The sequence below is a fragment of the Cygnus atratus genome, chromosome 7 (assembly GCF_013377495.2).
Source record: "Cygnus atratus isolate AKBS03 ecotype Queensland, Australia chromosome 7, CAtr_DNAZoo_HiC_assembly, whole genome shotgun sequence".
Lineage (NCBI taxonomy): Eukaryota > Metazoa > Chordata > Aves > Anseriformes > Anatidae > Cygnus > Cygnus atratus.
This window is the reverse complement of record NC_066368.1, coordinates 33,627,373-33,643,651: the sequence shown is the minus strand read 5'-3', so window position 1 is coordinate 33,643,651 and position 16,279 is coordinate 33,627,373. Positions and strand designations below refer to the sequence as shown.

At 39.5% G+C, this 16,279-nt stretch overlaps 1 protein-coding gene across 2 annotated transcripts; it reads right to left on the bottom strand.

Annotated features, from left to right (window-relative positions):
* Nucleotides 1-862: 862 nt before the first annotated feature.
* PLAC9 (placenta associated 9) lies at nt 863-14,901 on the bottom strand. Of its 2 annotated transcripts, none has more exons than XM_035566972.2 (4): nt 14,495-14,886; nt 3,416-3,516; nt 2,556-2,676; nt 863-1,052 (listed from the first exon to the last, which is right to left on the bottom strand). In XM_035566972.2, the coding sequence occupies exons 1-4, from the start codon at nt 14,550-14,552 to the stop codon at nt 1,042-1,044; spliced, it is 291 nt and encodes a 96-aa protein (XP_035422865.1). In that variant the 5' UTR covers nt 14,553-14,886; the 3' UTR covers nt 863-1,041. The 2 variants fall into 2 exon arrangements, with proteins under 2 accessions (XP_035422865.1, XP_035422797.1); XM_035566904.2 differs by lacking the exon at nt 863-1,052 and adding an exon at nt 1,096-1,270 and having other exon boundaries at nt 14,495-14,901.
* Between the last annotated feature and the right edge of the window lie 1,378 nt (nt 14,902-16,279).

The following is a 16,279-nucleotide window of genomic DNA, read 5'->3' as shown; positions in this document are numbered from 1 at the left end:
GGTCAGTGAAAAGAGATTACTTATTAATCAAGAATGTGCAAACTCCTTCTCTTACTACACACACACGCCCACACGCACCCCATTCTGTAAAGGTCACACAGGCCTTTTTTCCTAGAAGAAGTTTTGGTTTTGGTTTTGTTTGTCATAGAAGAATTCAGATCTTGTGAACGTAAGTATGAAACAATATGTAGAGTTAAAAAAAAAAAAAAAAAAAACCATAGTGGGGAGCAAAGATTATGTGATATGAACAGGTAAATAGGAAGGGGCTTGAAACATCCTTCTTTGAAGGAAATGAAATATATATACTTTCTGAAACTCTTCAGCTCCCCTACCTTTTGCTGTATTTTTTAATTTTCATGTTGATTGTCTGTGTCTTGAAGGTAAAATATCAGTGAATTCCTTTCTATTTTTTCCTCTTCCTCCCTGAGATGAGGAGGGAGATGGATGTTGGAATGAATTTGGGATTGCATTGTCACCACAGCAGGGGAGGTGGAGGAGTATAAAGCCATCAGAATAAGTTGGCTGTGTATTTTAACTACAAATTCTGTCTAGGATGTGCAACCAGAACTCTTATTTCAATCAGTGGCAGTAATGTGACTATGTCCAAAGCCAGACCACTACACGTGCTCTTTCTTGTCAGACAATCTAACAGTATCTTGAGAGGACATTGCAGCTGAAAGTGTTTTTTCATTGATTTGTACTGATAGCAAGGGCTTACTTCTTTGCCAGGGAAGGAATATCATTTTGAATTAAGGGAAGTTTGTTAGCTGTGGTTCTGTCCAGGATCCCATCTCATCTTGTTTTCCTACTGACAGTGCTGTATTTGAAATGCAGTTTTAAAATACAAAGCTTTGAAACGATGTCCAAAAGCAAACGCCTTTTTATTAAAAAGCACAAAAACACAGAAGGATAACTACTGCTCAGAATTGTTCATCTCTGCTCAAATTCTGGAAACACAAGAAAGCTTTTTAAATGATCAAAAGTACAACTGTTTATAACAACCATACTGTTACATTCAGCTGTCTTCTGTCTCTGATGTGTTCAGCTGGCATCTGTATAAAGAAGAGTTGATGTAATTATTCTTGGTTATAAGATCAGGATCAATCTTTCGAGGCAAACATCATTGAAAATATGATGCGTGTTACTTTACAGTGAGGAATTCTCAGTTTGATTCATCAAACCATAGAAGGAAGGTGCTACAGCTCTGCAATTCTTGGAGCAGTTGGCAGTTAATGCAACTTCCATCTGAGGGGTACTTACTGTAGGTGTGCTGTAAATAGGCAGAAGTTGACTTAGGATTTGCATTCTAAATCCACTATAACGCTTTACCGGGATACTTTTTTAAATAAATGATACGAAGATAGTTTTTTAAAATAAACGATCACTGCAGGGGCATAACTTAATTGTTACCTATTAACTGCCCCTTACAGAGTTCTGGAAAATTCAATGAATAACAAAGTCAGTGAGGACATAGAAATTCCATCTTCTCTACAGTCATGGTGCCCAGATCTGTACAGCCAACTGCAAGAAGAACTAAAAACCAACATAAAATTCTACTACTGTCTTCTTTCTGCCCACCTTATATCACAGAAGTGCTCTGTACTATGCGTGTGTGTATGTACATAAAAGTACAGCTATATTAAAAAACTGACAAAACTGACTTCAGGCGCATCCCTGCAGGATGTTCAAGTCTTTCCACAAGAGGTTTGTTCTCCACCAGCAGTGTGTCTCACCTTGTTAAATGAACTATTGATAGTCAGGCAAGAACTGAAGAGGACAGAGTGTTATAAGATGATGTGCAAGATAGATATCCAAGTAATTTGTTGTTGTTTAATTTATTCCCAAAATGTTTATCTAGGAGCATGTTTTGCATTAGTGGCAACTAGATTTAAGATACCAAAACTATAATATTTCCATTAACTTTTTTGGTTTTTTTTGTTGCCTTTTTAGTTGTTTCATTTATGTCACATGTGAAACTAAAGAATCACAGGACAGTTAAACTCAAGCCTTGCGATTCCTTAGTCCATCCTGCTGTTCTAAGGGATCCTGGACTACATACCTGTTCCTTCCTACGTGCTTCTTGAACATTTCCAGTGCTGGGGAAACTACAGCCATGTAATTCCAGAGGTTCATTGGTCTTGCAAGAAAGTTTTGTGTTGTGTTCTGTTGGAATGTATTTTGGTGCATTGTTTTTGGTTTTATTCACTTTTGTAGTGGTGAAAAAAATACAGCTTTCATCTTTGCAGCAGCGTTATTCCTGTGGGCTACTTCAATCTTCTGTAGACTAAACATCCCCGACTTAACAACCTCTCTGTGTACCTCATGTATCTAGCTCCTTGGCTGGTTGGTTTATTAATTAATTTTCTTCTCCTCTCTTTAGTGGTGGCTGTAACACAGTGTCCAAAACTGGACCCAGTGTTTCAGCTGAGGCCTTAGCTGCGCTGAATTGAGTGAATAAATTTCTTCACGTCTGGTTTGGAAAAAGGATGAGATATTTGGCAATAGCACGTGCAACAGTGTTGTCAACTTAAGGTTATATCCCACTAGATACTTACCATCAAAAATATCCATAAGTGGGGTTCCTGGAGCAATGGGGATATTTGATGCGGTCTCACTGATGATATTGAGGAGTGACTTGACTTCTGATTCTAGATGCTCCACTGTTTTTATTACCTTCTAATGAAAACGAGGGAGGCAAATGGAGAAGGGGGTAGTCAGAGGGTCAAGTGGAAAGAATCTTACCAAATGTGTTAGTGCAAGAGCAAATCTACTGTCCCATACTACTTAATAGCTAATTTAATTTATAGTGCACATTGCAGTTTTAAGTATTTCTTACGTTATACTGTCCTCTAGTGGCATGAAATACTAGAATTTGGTTTTGCAAGTTGTAGCACTTCTGTAACCCATAATTTGACTTCTTAGAAGGAGCTTTGTATGAATTTAGTTTTAATTCTCTCTTATTTCTCAGCCACCGTCATATCCACAAAAAAAAAAAATCTTTGGGGAGGATGAGAGGAGCTGATGGGGTGGAAAGACAAGGGTTAAGGCTAGAGCTGGAGGAAGTTAACATGGCCATTTGAGAACCAACAGAATGTGGTTTGGCAGCTACCCAGCTGAGAATAGTTAGCACTGGACGCGTATCTTGTGGATGTTTAAGACATTGGGGAAAAACATGTAAACATTTCAGCTTTCCTACAATCCAAGTGACAGTTCATATATTGTTCTGTGTCTGCAGGAATGAGCAGAAACTCCTTTGTCAAGCTTTGTCATCTGCAAAATTCACATCTTGTCTTGAATCTTGTCTTACAGAATCAAGAAGGGTCAGTGGCTAGCAACATGGTTCCTCTATTTTCTTTTGTCAAAAGGCTGAGGTAGAGGTCTAGTATAGTCCAGGAACCAACGCAGTAGCTCTTACCTCTTCAATAATATCCAAGCGTTCATGGATTGTATCATGTTCGTGACACCAGCTTCCTCTTCCCAAAGTTCCAGGTAACACATTGACAGGTTCTGCAGCAGCTGGAAAAACAGCCACAGTTAAATTAAACGGGGCTTTTTGATAACAGTGCTTACCTTTCTGACTTCTGTAGTTGTATTTGGCATGCTAAGAGCATTGTTTATTAAAGAAAATCTATTCTGTACCTGGTAGAAATTGCCCGGTAAATACAGGTGTACCCGACTGCTGTGAATGTCTTGCGGTGGTGCATACATTGTCAAAGTTGTTTGGAACAACCTGTTTTCATTTGACCTTTTATTTGTTTGTTTGTTGCCTTTGTTTTACACAAGAGGTTTTTCTTTCCTGTATCGGGTTAAGTTTATAGACTCAACTCTGTCTCTACAAGTATAAAACCTAAGTGTTGGGAAGATCTCACTTAACATATCAGTTCCTCTTAGACCTTCTTCAGAAGCAACTGGCATGGTAAAACTTTGATGAGCAGCTGAGTTTGTCCACTTATGTCCGGAATGGGTTCAGGCTGGTGATTCCATTGTGGCAGAAGCTTGGCTGTAACAGTCTAATTTTACAATGCGAGGGGAAACAATAAATGTGTGTACAGCTAGTGCCATTTGCTGACCAAGTCACTCATTTACAATGCTGTATACAAAATCACACATCTCTTACAGTTACCGGTGTTTATCTCTCGGTACTCATGACTTGTTGCTCTTTGAGCATCTAGTTCTGCTGGCTGTGCGCCATAAAAGGGCAGTACCTGCTGGTGCCTGTGCTTTAATGGAGCCAACTTCTCTTCTTAGCGTTTGTGCAACATTCAGTAACTTTTGGATTTTAATACGTATGGAACAGTGATAGAGTATTTTAAAACCCACTAGAATGATAGCATAATTTGCATGATGTTGTTAAGTCCTATTCTTACATGAGCCCTGAAGAGACTGTAACAATGTGCAGGCAGCAGCAACTCATTCTGTTGTTACTTGCTTGTAATGGAGAAAAACAGAGGAAACTGTGAGCTTGTGTTATAACGAACACTTAAAAACAAGAGGAGCAACTAGTACTGTCTCCAGTAGTGTTGTGTGAGAGCCATGATTTGGATCTGATACAGGACTTCATCGCAAGTCTGTGCCAAGAATTTTGGATGTAGTTATCACATGACGGCAAACGTGTTTGTAAGGATTGTAGTCATTGCAGTCTGATAGGATGAGAGGTGTACTGTGGGCTGGAGTTCTTGAGGGCAGGGAGGAGGAGAACAGTTAAGTGTGACTTTATGTACTACGTGTGCTATTATTTAAAAATTTGTTTGGCAGAGTTTCAGAGAGAATTTTTGATTGTTTATTTGTAGCAATATTTTTTGTTGGTGGTTTTTGTTTGTTTTTGCATTCACCAGGAGGTGGTGCTGTTAGGACAAAAACCCAAAGATGTAATCTGTCTGTTTAATACTTAGAAAAGACTTGAAATATGTCACGTGCTTCAAAGATAGCTGCATTGCAGTTGCCTTTTTTTTCCCCTTTTTTGTGTTTTGGGAGTGTTGTTACTTTGTAACTTAGTAGCCAAGTGAACCATGCTGTTTCTAGAAAATTTTAGTTATTTACATGTGTGTTTTTTTTTCCATCACAGTTGGAATGATATGGGAATGCTGAAATTTTATGTCAGAATTGGATGTTACAAAGCAATGTCCAGTCTTTCTATACAAACTCTGGCTGTTCTGGTAATAGGATAATAACAAGATAAGCTCTGTTTTACTGTTGGAGATTAATACAATTTCTGCCTTTCCAATATTCCCAGCCTTAGCTCTCAGCATCAAGCCTGATGGCCTTATGCTGAACTGCTGCCCATCATGTGAAAGGGAGGACCTTGAATCACAAAGTTGAGTGGGAAGTTTGGGTGAGGGCCAGCACTGGTTGTATGCATTTTTTTTAAGGAATTTGTGGCCGGTTCTAAGTTACATGCCAGGCTTGTTTAGTTTTGTTTTAGTTTAGTTTTTCCCTAGAAATGGAGAATACATGAGAGTCACTCTGACCGTGCATCTTATATCATGCTGGTCCTTAAAAGAAAACCCAGAGCTCTGCCTTTGGAGAAGCAGAAGTCACTGTTTGTCCTGCCCAAATCGGACTCTGAGCCAGAGGCTCTCTGACCTTTCCAAATTGGCACGGTGGGCATGCCTGTTGGCACTGTGCAGGGACTCCTTTTACCTTTTTCCTGACACAGGACCTTGAATCTCATAAGCAACTCTTTGAAGCAGAAACAGTATGATGATCTTACCCAAAATGCCACTTTATTTCTTGCCTTAGCTTAGCCCTTTTGTGCGAAAGAGTTTTCTGTTCTGCACAAACCACAGCATCATGCTGTGAGGCCTGATTGCTACTCTAAGCAGGTGGACACAGAAGGAGAGGTTCAGTACGATGGATGACTCATTTATTCAAAGCAGGACATGCTGGGATAGGTATATAAAGCCAATTTAAGGCTGTTGCATCTCACAGTGAGGTTTGCAAAACACTATACAGTTTTGTGTATGCATGCACACCGAGAGAACTCAGGAAAGAAGCTGCCGTGAAATGCAGGTCTTGGTAGCGCATGGTTCTTTGGTGTAGTTCATTCCGGTGCGGAAAGAGACAGCTTTCTGGCATTGAGGGTGCATTGCTGCTTTATAAGCTGCAACGGGCTTGGTGAAGGAGGAGGAGATGTCTCATCCTGGTTTGATAGGGCATCTTAGCAGAACCCCAGAACTGATGCTGTGACTGAAAAAAAACCTGACAGATGGTCTAGGCCTCAGTGTCTCAGGAAACATCTGAAAGCAGTTGTTAGTGAGTGATAAGAGTTAGGAGGACATCTGTTTTGAAACCAAAATGTTTCTAGTTCCCAGATTGCATGACACGGAGCTCTCTGGGGGCAGACCCAGAAGAAAACCTGTCAGCGAGGTCCTGCATCTCCCTGTCTGGTCAGTGACTTTCACACAGGAGCGGAGGCGCCCCGGTGCCTGTGGTTGCCCCCTCACTGCCGCACCAGAACAGGGCGCTTTGGGAGGGAGGGAGTGATTGGTGCCACTGGCTGGGCAGCCAGTGCTTTGGTCAGTGTAGTTTTTAGTTTTATTCTGTTTTCAGAGCCTTGGCCTGAGGCTTTGGCTGCTAGAAACCTGATTATTACCTTGTTAACCCACAGCCTTTATCTCTGGGATGGGCTGTTCACAGGACACATCCGGTCCCTTGTAAATATGGCATGCAACTGGGTCACTATGGTCAGGCAGTTCATCCTAAGCAACAATTTTCATGAGCTCAAAGAGAATCACATGCTGCTTATGAGTGTTGCCCTTCTCTGTATTGCAACTGGTGAAAGAAAATGACACGGTCTGACTTTGGTGCTGACCACCTCTGGCAGCATCTTTACCAATATAATAATAGCAGTCATCTTGTAAAAGGAGCAAAGTATGGAAGGCTGCAGGCCATGTAAACAAATCAGTAATGGCCTGTTAGGGTACCTCCTTTTCCTTACCCTCTTGCTGCTGAAGAAACATTTTAAAAACATTAATTAGACTTCTTCCTTGCCTGTGTGTCAAAGCACGTGCGCAACCCAACAAAACTTTTATAGTCAATTTTAAAGCTAACAACTTTTAAAGGTAAACTTTTATTTGTATGCTGTATAAAATACATATTTAAAATGTGTGGTTATTTCAATTTCTGGAAGCTTGAGCAAGTATGCATGCTTATAGAACGAACGTGGGATTTGGGGCGATTTTCTAGGAGACATATTTCCATGTCCTGAATATATCTTTTGAAACGTCATGGATTACTTTGGACAGATATTTGTTGTAATATTTCAGTATTTTGGATAGAATGTTACCTTTCAGTTAAGTCCTCATCTGGAAATTACCACTTGATGCTTCCTGCAAGTGATACGCGTCGTTCAATTCTTAAAGTCCACACTACTTAATACATAGGTGGCTATTTTACATCCAGAGTAAGGGCTCACTCATCCAAGATAGCAAAATGACCCTTATTTTATACAACAAGGATTAAATTTTTATGTTATTTATGTTACCTGTCATCTAGAAATTTTGACATACTTTGTGCCTTGTGCCTTTCCTCCTCTGATTAAGTCCTCTATGCGAGGTTGATGGTGCCCATAGAAGCTGGGTAGTTCTACTGCCCTGCACTGTCATACAGTCAGAAACCAGCAGATGGAGCAGAGAAATTGAGAATCTCCAAGTTAGATTTAAGGGTACCAGGAGATACAAGAAGTGCTTTTGTGTCTAGAAGTTTAAGCAGGACCTTCTTACGCAAGAAGTCTCCTATTGGGTGGAAGGAAGTGGCTGTGTCATTTCCTCTTGTGTGTGTGAACTTCTTCATATAATAGTTACCTGCCAGTATCTGAATTCTAGATATACACATACACCTGCTCTTCCACTAAATATAAAAGTGTGTATACAAAGGCTGAATAGGCTTATTATTTGTTTTATAGATCTATCTAGGTATACAGATATGTGTCTATCTGTCCATATATTATGCGAATATATAGAAATATGGACATCTTGTTGAGGTTAGTGTCAAGATTCAGAGGGTGATGTTAACTTTCACTTGACTAATAAAAGTTATTACAGGATAGCTTTTGTGCTCCCCTCTATCTAGTCCCAGACCATTAGCGCTACATATAAGAAAACTCTTGTCCCCATACCTGTGTCACAAAGACACCTGATAGGAAAATAAATAAATACATAAAATATTACATGGTTGAAAGCTAGAACAAGACAATTCAGGCTAAGATGCACATTTTTAAAAGCCAATGAATCAGTTTAGCAATTGAAGTGCCTCCTGCATTACTTGTACTAAGTATCCTTCCTAATGATGCATTAGAGGTCAAACCAAAGTTGCAGGCTTGCTGTAGAAATTACTGGGTTGGGTTCTTTGGGCTGTGTTACGGAGAAGGTCAAGCTAAGTGATCATAATGTTCCCTTTTGGTCTTAAATTCTATAAAATCCCTTTTGCATCATGCTATGACCAGTGTGATTTTGAAAGTTAACTTTCAAAAGTTCATGTTGTGCTCAGTAGGGAGGGAGATGTAAAACAAAGCGGACCACAAGCCAAATGAAAGACAAATGAGACTGAAACAGGAACCAGATGGCAAATGAAGAAAGCTGAAATCATGTGATAGAGGAAAGCAAATAAAAGAGAATATTTTTAACTGTTGAAGAAAACATACTATGGTCTCTGTTCTTGTTTTTACTACCTTAGGTTTAGCGGTATCGTTTCATTTCTGTAGCATATATCATGAAGTGGTGAGATAGTTTTTAAGAAGAAAATGAAGGTGATAGTAATGGATTTATGTTCCAATAGTAAGAAATTCATCAACTTGAGTACATTTGGTGTACCACACAACTAGTTGGTAAAGAATACAATGGACCTCTGAAGGGATTTGCTGATCCTTGCTTAAATTATTCCTTATCTAAATATAGCGTTGGACTCAGCTTTAAAGTGTGTATATAAATTTAAAATGTTAGTTCAAGAAATCACACAGTTTACAAAAATGGCGAATATAACTTGTAGCTGAGTACAGAAAAAGTTCAGTTGCAAATATCTATCAGTATTTGGTGCTTTCAGACCCAAGTCCATTTTAACACAAGACTGTTAGTCATATTTAATTTGGGGGACTAATTCCAATTATGTCAACCCTTAATTAGATATGGAAGTAGTGGATTAACTTGCTGTGCCACTTAGTGGTTTCATTACTGCCAGTGTGCCCAAATTCATTTTAAGTTGTATTATATATAATATAATCTGTATTAAATTTTATTGTTAGGGTGCCAAAGATTAATTGATCTGGATAGAATGTGTTGTATTGGAAATGCTGATTGTCTTCAAGCTCTTACATGCTTGGGAGCTTATCTGTAACTGGACATAGAAGATTTTAAAGGCTGTGATCGTAAAACACTGCCTAATGCTTAGCTGTGATTTAGACACTTTTGAGCCCCTTCCTAGAGTTTAAATTACATGCTTAAAAATAAAGGGTGTCTTGTCTTCAGTGATTGCAATAAAGACTGCAAAAAACATAGTATGTAAAAAATCATTTCTTAGCTTCTTTTATTCTGTCATACGTTGCTATGCTTCACTCTGGAGGCAACTGCAGGATTTTGTTTCTTTGCTTATATATACACATATAAAAATAATGTGTTTGTATGTGTATATATGTACACACACCTTTATTAGGCTGTAGCTTTTATGGCAGAACCACACTGAAAATTCCATACAGTGCAAATGTGGGGAATGTCTATAATAGGAGATGGAAGGTAGGCATTGAATATTGGACAGGCAATTGAAAGTAGAAAGCTCTTCTGGAATGGATTATTATTATTTTTAATCTTTTCAACAATGTACAAAGTTTCGATGCCTGATTAGGGAATAAGCTGTAATCTGTACGTTCACTATATACTGTATGTCATACTATATATGTGTACTTAAACCTCTTTCTGAGTACCAAGTCTTGGGAAGAATCCAAAAATGGTATGAAATCCAAGGGATTCTTCTGGTATCAAATATTCATGAGCCTCTTATAATAATGGAACATTCTGAAATAAGTCTCTTCCATGAAAATAATTATTTTTAATATTGAATTTGGAAACTGAATAGCCACATCAAAAGTCAGATTCCAAATTTGCAGGTTTATACTCTGTTTATCAAGATATAGAATATGCCACTATGAATGTTACTTCAGATCCTAGATCAGTTATGGTTGAAATTAATTCTTTTTTCCCTGAAAGAAAAGTACCAAAAAGGAAATACCATGCATTGTGGAATATATTGCATTGGTGAAGATGGTCAGGATATTAGCCTACCACTTTTCTAACCTGTCTGCCCATCAACTTACATGTGAAGTGTCATGTTGTGACTTCTTCTGGTCCTACCGTGCCTCACTTAGTGTGTGAAATACTCAAAATGAGAGGTGGGAATTGGCAGAAATCATAGCTGGTTGAGAGATGGCTGCCATGTATTTCTGTATGAAACTATTTCCTTTGGATGAAGTTTTTGCTGTTGTGATTCTCATTTCATGTGGGATGTTCAGCTCTCACTTGCGCAGCAGTGGAGACTGACAGAGTATACAAAGCCAGGGATAACCGTGTGCTACCAGTGCATGCTCTTTGTTACAGGCTCAGCAAAATCGGCTATGGCTGTTTGCCAGAAGCAAAAGTACTACTTGAAAAACTACTTTTCTTCTGTGTTACTGTACTAGTGATTGTAAGAAACACTTAAGTTTTGTATATTTTTATTTAAAGGAAGGAAGATAACAATAAAAAGTTCCCATGCTGTTTTGGAATATGTTTCCAACATGCTGATCTTTTGAACAAGCAGCCAGGGAATATCTTCTTGTGCTTGCTGCTACAGTGGAAAATGACTACAGGAAAGCAGAGTGAAAAGAGAAATGAGCCTATGTAATTTGCAGGTAGGTTACTCTCATTCTGTGGTATAGGAGAGGATACCCTAACGTTTTGGGTTGCAAACAAAAGTCTGCCTTTATTATGCATTATTTATGTATGTATATATGTTTGTTTTGGAAATTAAGACGAAGTGTTAGATGTGAATAGCTAGCAGCCATATAGGAGATAGCTGTGTATGGAGAAGAGTATGAGCTGTTTTAGGAAGAAGAGGAGCTGTGTTGAAGCATATGTTAAGAATGTAAGCTGTGTAGAATGAGTGAGCTTAAGTCCTGTTTGAGAATGGAGTAGGTGAGATATGTGAATATTTGATGCTACCATAAATTTCAAGATGACCATTGGTATCTGGGGATAAAGAGTTCTTCAAATTTATGAGGATGTGGCTTTTGGTCTGTGTGTAGTAGTAGGAGCTATGATCATGGGGAGCGAGGTGTGAGGTGAGCCTGCAACTTATTAGTCAGCTCTGTGGCTGTGTAGTTTGCATATGAGTAAGTTATGGCAGTAGAAAGAAATATGATAGTACAATGAAAGACAATCCTTATAGTTTTGTCCTAATACTTAAAAAATCCTAGGAATATGACCAAAGCTGTGTTCTCCTGTGGCAAACAGTTCACGTGTACTGCAACAGCTCAGGAAGTAGAATAGTGATAGATACACAAGCATACCAGTTCCCAGCATTTGTGGCCAAGACCAACAACTGTCTCATGCAGAGCAGATCAGCTGGATTTATAAATACAGCTGGTGCAGATGAACAGCAGGAGTCCTGTATTTCCGGACCCCTGGCTTCCTTGGAGTTTGATAATAACCTTTGATTTACACATGGAGTCCAGATAATTCAATAAATAACTTTTTTTAACTAAATATAACAAAACATAGGGTTTTGCAGATACGTAAAATCTGTGTAAGGGCTCACTTGTACACTGAACCCCTATATTCAGGTGCCTCATGTTCTCAAGAAACACATCTACGTCTGGGCACACTTTAATGTGACAAACTTTTTCTTCTTCCTTGTTGGAGCTCAGAGACGGGTGTCTACAAAGACTTATCTTTGAATTGGAGATGGTAATGGCTGTAGTTTTCCACAAGTACAGAAAATACAAGTGATGTGGGGTGTAGATTAAACTATCAGTGGTTTATTAATAAATATATATATACACACATAAGTCCGTTTTCAGATGGTACCTCTCATAAGTTTTACTGTGGATTTAATTACAAAATACAGTAGTTTAATCTCTTGGAGCCAAAATACTTGCTATGAGAAAGCAAGCAGTCAATTCTGGGAAAAAAATAGGCTGTTCTGAAGGTGTATTTTTTTTTCTCTGAAGTTTCTAGTCAATAGTGTACCTCAGATTGCTGTATATCTCCTTTACAATAGCCCTTTTCACTCCAGAAGATCCCGGATGTTCTGAAAAGTCATACTATGTTAGCTGAATGAAGAAAAAACATTATCTTATATTTGGTTTACTTTTACTTACAGTTAAAACCAAATGAATTTCTGCTGTTTAAAACAAATCACACCACAGTGTGGAGTATTGAGCAGTGCCTCCCCTCAAGCTCTCCTGTCGCTCTCCCCAGTAGCATGCTCAGTATTTGGTTTGCTCATCTAAATGGAGCACGTCATGGGGCCCAGCCTGTTTACCTGATTGTCAAATAATTGTTTACCCGAGGACTCCAGGTCACCTCTCCGCCATGCATAAACACATGGGAGAGACTGTGCTGTTGGAGAGTTGCACCCTCACAACAATTTGCCCAGAGCTTTTTGTAAGAATGCAAACATGTTTAAATGGGGCAGGTATCGAATGGTCCAGTGCCTCTGGCTATGTTAAATGCTATGTTTGAGCAGCAGCGGCACCCCACAAACTAACCTACCAACAACAGCAAGGAATGAAAAGTTGCTGCCATTAACTAGGAGCGTGTGATTAATCCAAAAGGGAATCCATGCTAGCCCCTCATCTTGAGTTGTTTGAAGTCTGAGCTCTGTGAATATGAAATTGTTTCTACTAATGGCTGAATTAAAACATAAACTCTACTTTAGCCATCCTCAAAGCATTTTTAAGAGGAACTGTTGCCAAACAGAACAGGAAAAAACAATGGATGAATCATGGGGGTGGTGGAGAGCGGTCAGGGGAAGGATCTGTAATGAAATCAAAAGTCAGATTCCCCATGTCAAAGGTAGCAAAGGGAGAACAGGGATGCCTTTTTTTAAGCCTGTCAGCTAGCCAGGATACTCACCTGGCTGTGACAGACACAAATTCAAATCCTTCCTCAGTGTGACTTGAAGAAAAGTGACTTGAAGAATATGGTCCAGGGCCATTGTGGACTGTAGATTCCCACCTCCCAAGAAGATATCCCCTTTCTGCCTCTTTTGGCAAGAGCTGTTCTGAGATGGGGTTCTTTCTTCTTTTTTTTTTTTTTTAAACTCTTTTGAATCTTTTCCATCTTACACAAAATACTCTGCTGAGACAGTGAAAATGATTCCATAACAGAGTAGCTACCACCTGGCATAACACTGGGTAGTCATCTCCACAGTAGCTGATATTCAAATACTGTTTTATTTGGCTAAGTTTTACCTGAGCTTGCTAATGATTTCAGCTTAGACCAAATGACATTTTTGGGGAATAAACAAAACCAGTTTTCCAGAAGTTTTCATGGGGTGAAAACAAGTCAGAGTGCCCTTGCTGGGACTGATAGCTCAGTTCATCACTGTTAAATGTTATAAAACCAGCTGCGTGGGAAGGAGACGGGGCAAGGAAGGGTGACTGGGACTTTGGGGAAAAGGGACTAACAGTTTTTTGAGAAATGTTTTGATTGTAATGGAAACTCACTACCCTGCCATGAAATACAAACATTGTATGTTGTCACAAAGTCTGAGCAGAGGGAAAATGATGCGGGGCCTCAGCTAGCAGAAAACACATAATACAAACAGGCTGCGTAGCCAGGTTTGTGGTAACACAGGGACTATAAACCTCGAACTAGCTAAAGAGAATAGCTTTCAGTCACACCATCAGCTGCACTGTGATTACAGGTTAGTCTAGTGCCAGACCTGCTGTTAATGAAAGTAAAATTTAGATGCCAGTTTATCAGAAGCTGTCTTTTTATACTTCTTAGTCCTAAGGTATTTGAAGAAGGTGTTATTTGTCTCAAAAATCTCAGGAATAAGTAATACAAAGCAGTAGAGAAAAAAAATACAGTACTGTTAATAGCAGCTCTATAAAGAAGGGTTTGTAGAAAGAAAAACGTTTCTCTATTCACCTTGAACTTTGATCTCATTTCTGAGTGGATTAGTGTGCATGTTATTAAGGCTCCAAAGCAGTAATTATGGAGTGGCAGGGCACTGGATGCAGCACATGAATGTGGCTCTAATTTTCTCAAAATAAAATGATAGTCTCCCATGAGTAGTGAAACACCTCTAACAGTGCAGTATGCCTTCAGGATGGACTTGAGTAGCACAACATTGGAGTTTTTTTCTGTTAAAAAACAATATTCCCACAGAATTCGAACACATACCTGTTTCACCTTCATGTAAAACCTATAGAGGTGACAATTCTGTATCTCCCCCCCACCAACCCGACGCAAAGGCTTTTACTGTGCCATGGTTTCTGCTTGAGAAGCTTGGAATCACTCACCTAAAAGATCCTGCTCCTGCAGGACTACAATAAACGCCAGCGCCCAGATGAAAAGCATGGTTTCAAAGCCTCCGCACTCTGTCGTAGTCCTGGTGGAGAGCACGGCAGGCTCCCTCTCCGGCTTTACATAGACTCCTCTGTCCGTCCTGCCGTTCGTGTTGATGTTTAGCCAGAGCTAGGAGGAAATACGTTCAGGCTGAGCCAAGATTCTTAGGCTGTGCTTTTTCTCTTCCCCTCCTTTTAAAAAACACCCTTCCAGCTCCACAAAAAGTCCAGTTACCCAGGCAAGCTGGCAGTGGTCCAAACTGCCCAAAGTTTTTACCCTTATATTTATTTATGCAGCCTACAACTGGAATATGCTGAAGAGCTTTGAATCCTGTAAATGCAGCAAATAGGGCTAGAGAAGAAGTGAGAGAAGAGGAAGGGGTTTTGGGTGTTTCTTCCCCTAGGGCGGGGAAAGCAGGAGTACTGGAAAACAGTATCTTTAGGGTTGTGAAAAAACAGTGTTTTCTTCATTATGTGTTCCTTTCTAAGACTGCGAAAAAACCTCTTTTGGGCAGGTAAAAGTCCTGCCGGTTTGAGTGTGGCAGCACTGTGGGAGACAGTAACTGTTTGTGGTGCCTTGTGTTCAGAAAGCATCATAGGAGCTCCCGATGAGCCTTCTGAGCTCTTCTCAGTTGGGAAGGTGTTTGAAATAGGTTAGACTTTGTAACATTATGTGCAAAAATAGCATTATCTGCAAAAATGATAATGTGATTGATTTTGAGCAGGGTCCTAATTAAATGTTAACTGTTTGTCTTGAGAGTTTGTAGGTGTTGACTGATAAGTATTAATGTATGACATGAGGTGGTGTGTGGAGCTAGACCTCCGATCCCAAGTCTGCCACAAGTTCCTGGTACAGCCTTGGTCATCCCTCCTAGTTTGCAGATCATTAGTTTATACTTTTGAAGGAAAATTAACGATCCTTTAACCAATCTTAAACAACAACAACAACAAACATGACTAATAATTATTTTGTTTGTCAATTTTTTTGCGGTGTTTGAGTAAAAAACACATTTCTATGAAAATTCTTATATTTTAGCAAGGAATAGTTATCACAGAGCAAGTTAGGAATTAATTGCAAAGCTTGTATACGACAAAGGGCTGAACATACTGACATGGTAGGCTGTGAATTCTGAAGTGAGAGGTTATCGTGCTTTGCCTGTGACAATGTCTGTTCTGAGGCTGCTGGAGAAGTGGAAGTAATCAAACAGACTGAGGAAATGCAAATGCTGTCCTGGTGATTTCTTTACAACTGTGATGCGCACCTGCAGGAGTGAGAGCCCTGTGTAACACTTCGGAGACAGGAGATTCGGGGGGCAGAAGAAGAACATTTTAAAATAGTTGATTTCTGTTTTCTGAATGTGTTTGTCCATTAACTTTGCCTTTACACTAAATACATTTCTCAAGCAGAATCATCTGTTGCAAAGGAAGCCAGTTCATGGATGTTTTTCTGCATGTTTTCTGCTCTGCTTTACACTATATTATTAAAAAGCAATGAACATACATTGAATTGGTTTTCCCCTCAGCACACTGTAGCAAATCTTGGAACTGTCCTTCCAGACCACTGCTGCTGAGGTCACTCGCCCCCCTTTACAGCACGTGTCCTCAAGGTTCCTCCTGAACTGGGCTCAGGCTCCTGGAACAGTTCAGGTCTTCCAAGGAACTTGCCTCTTATTTGTCAAATAGTGTTATGTTCAACTATAGTGAAGTGCTGGTCTGATATCCGTGGAGAATTAAATAAAA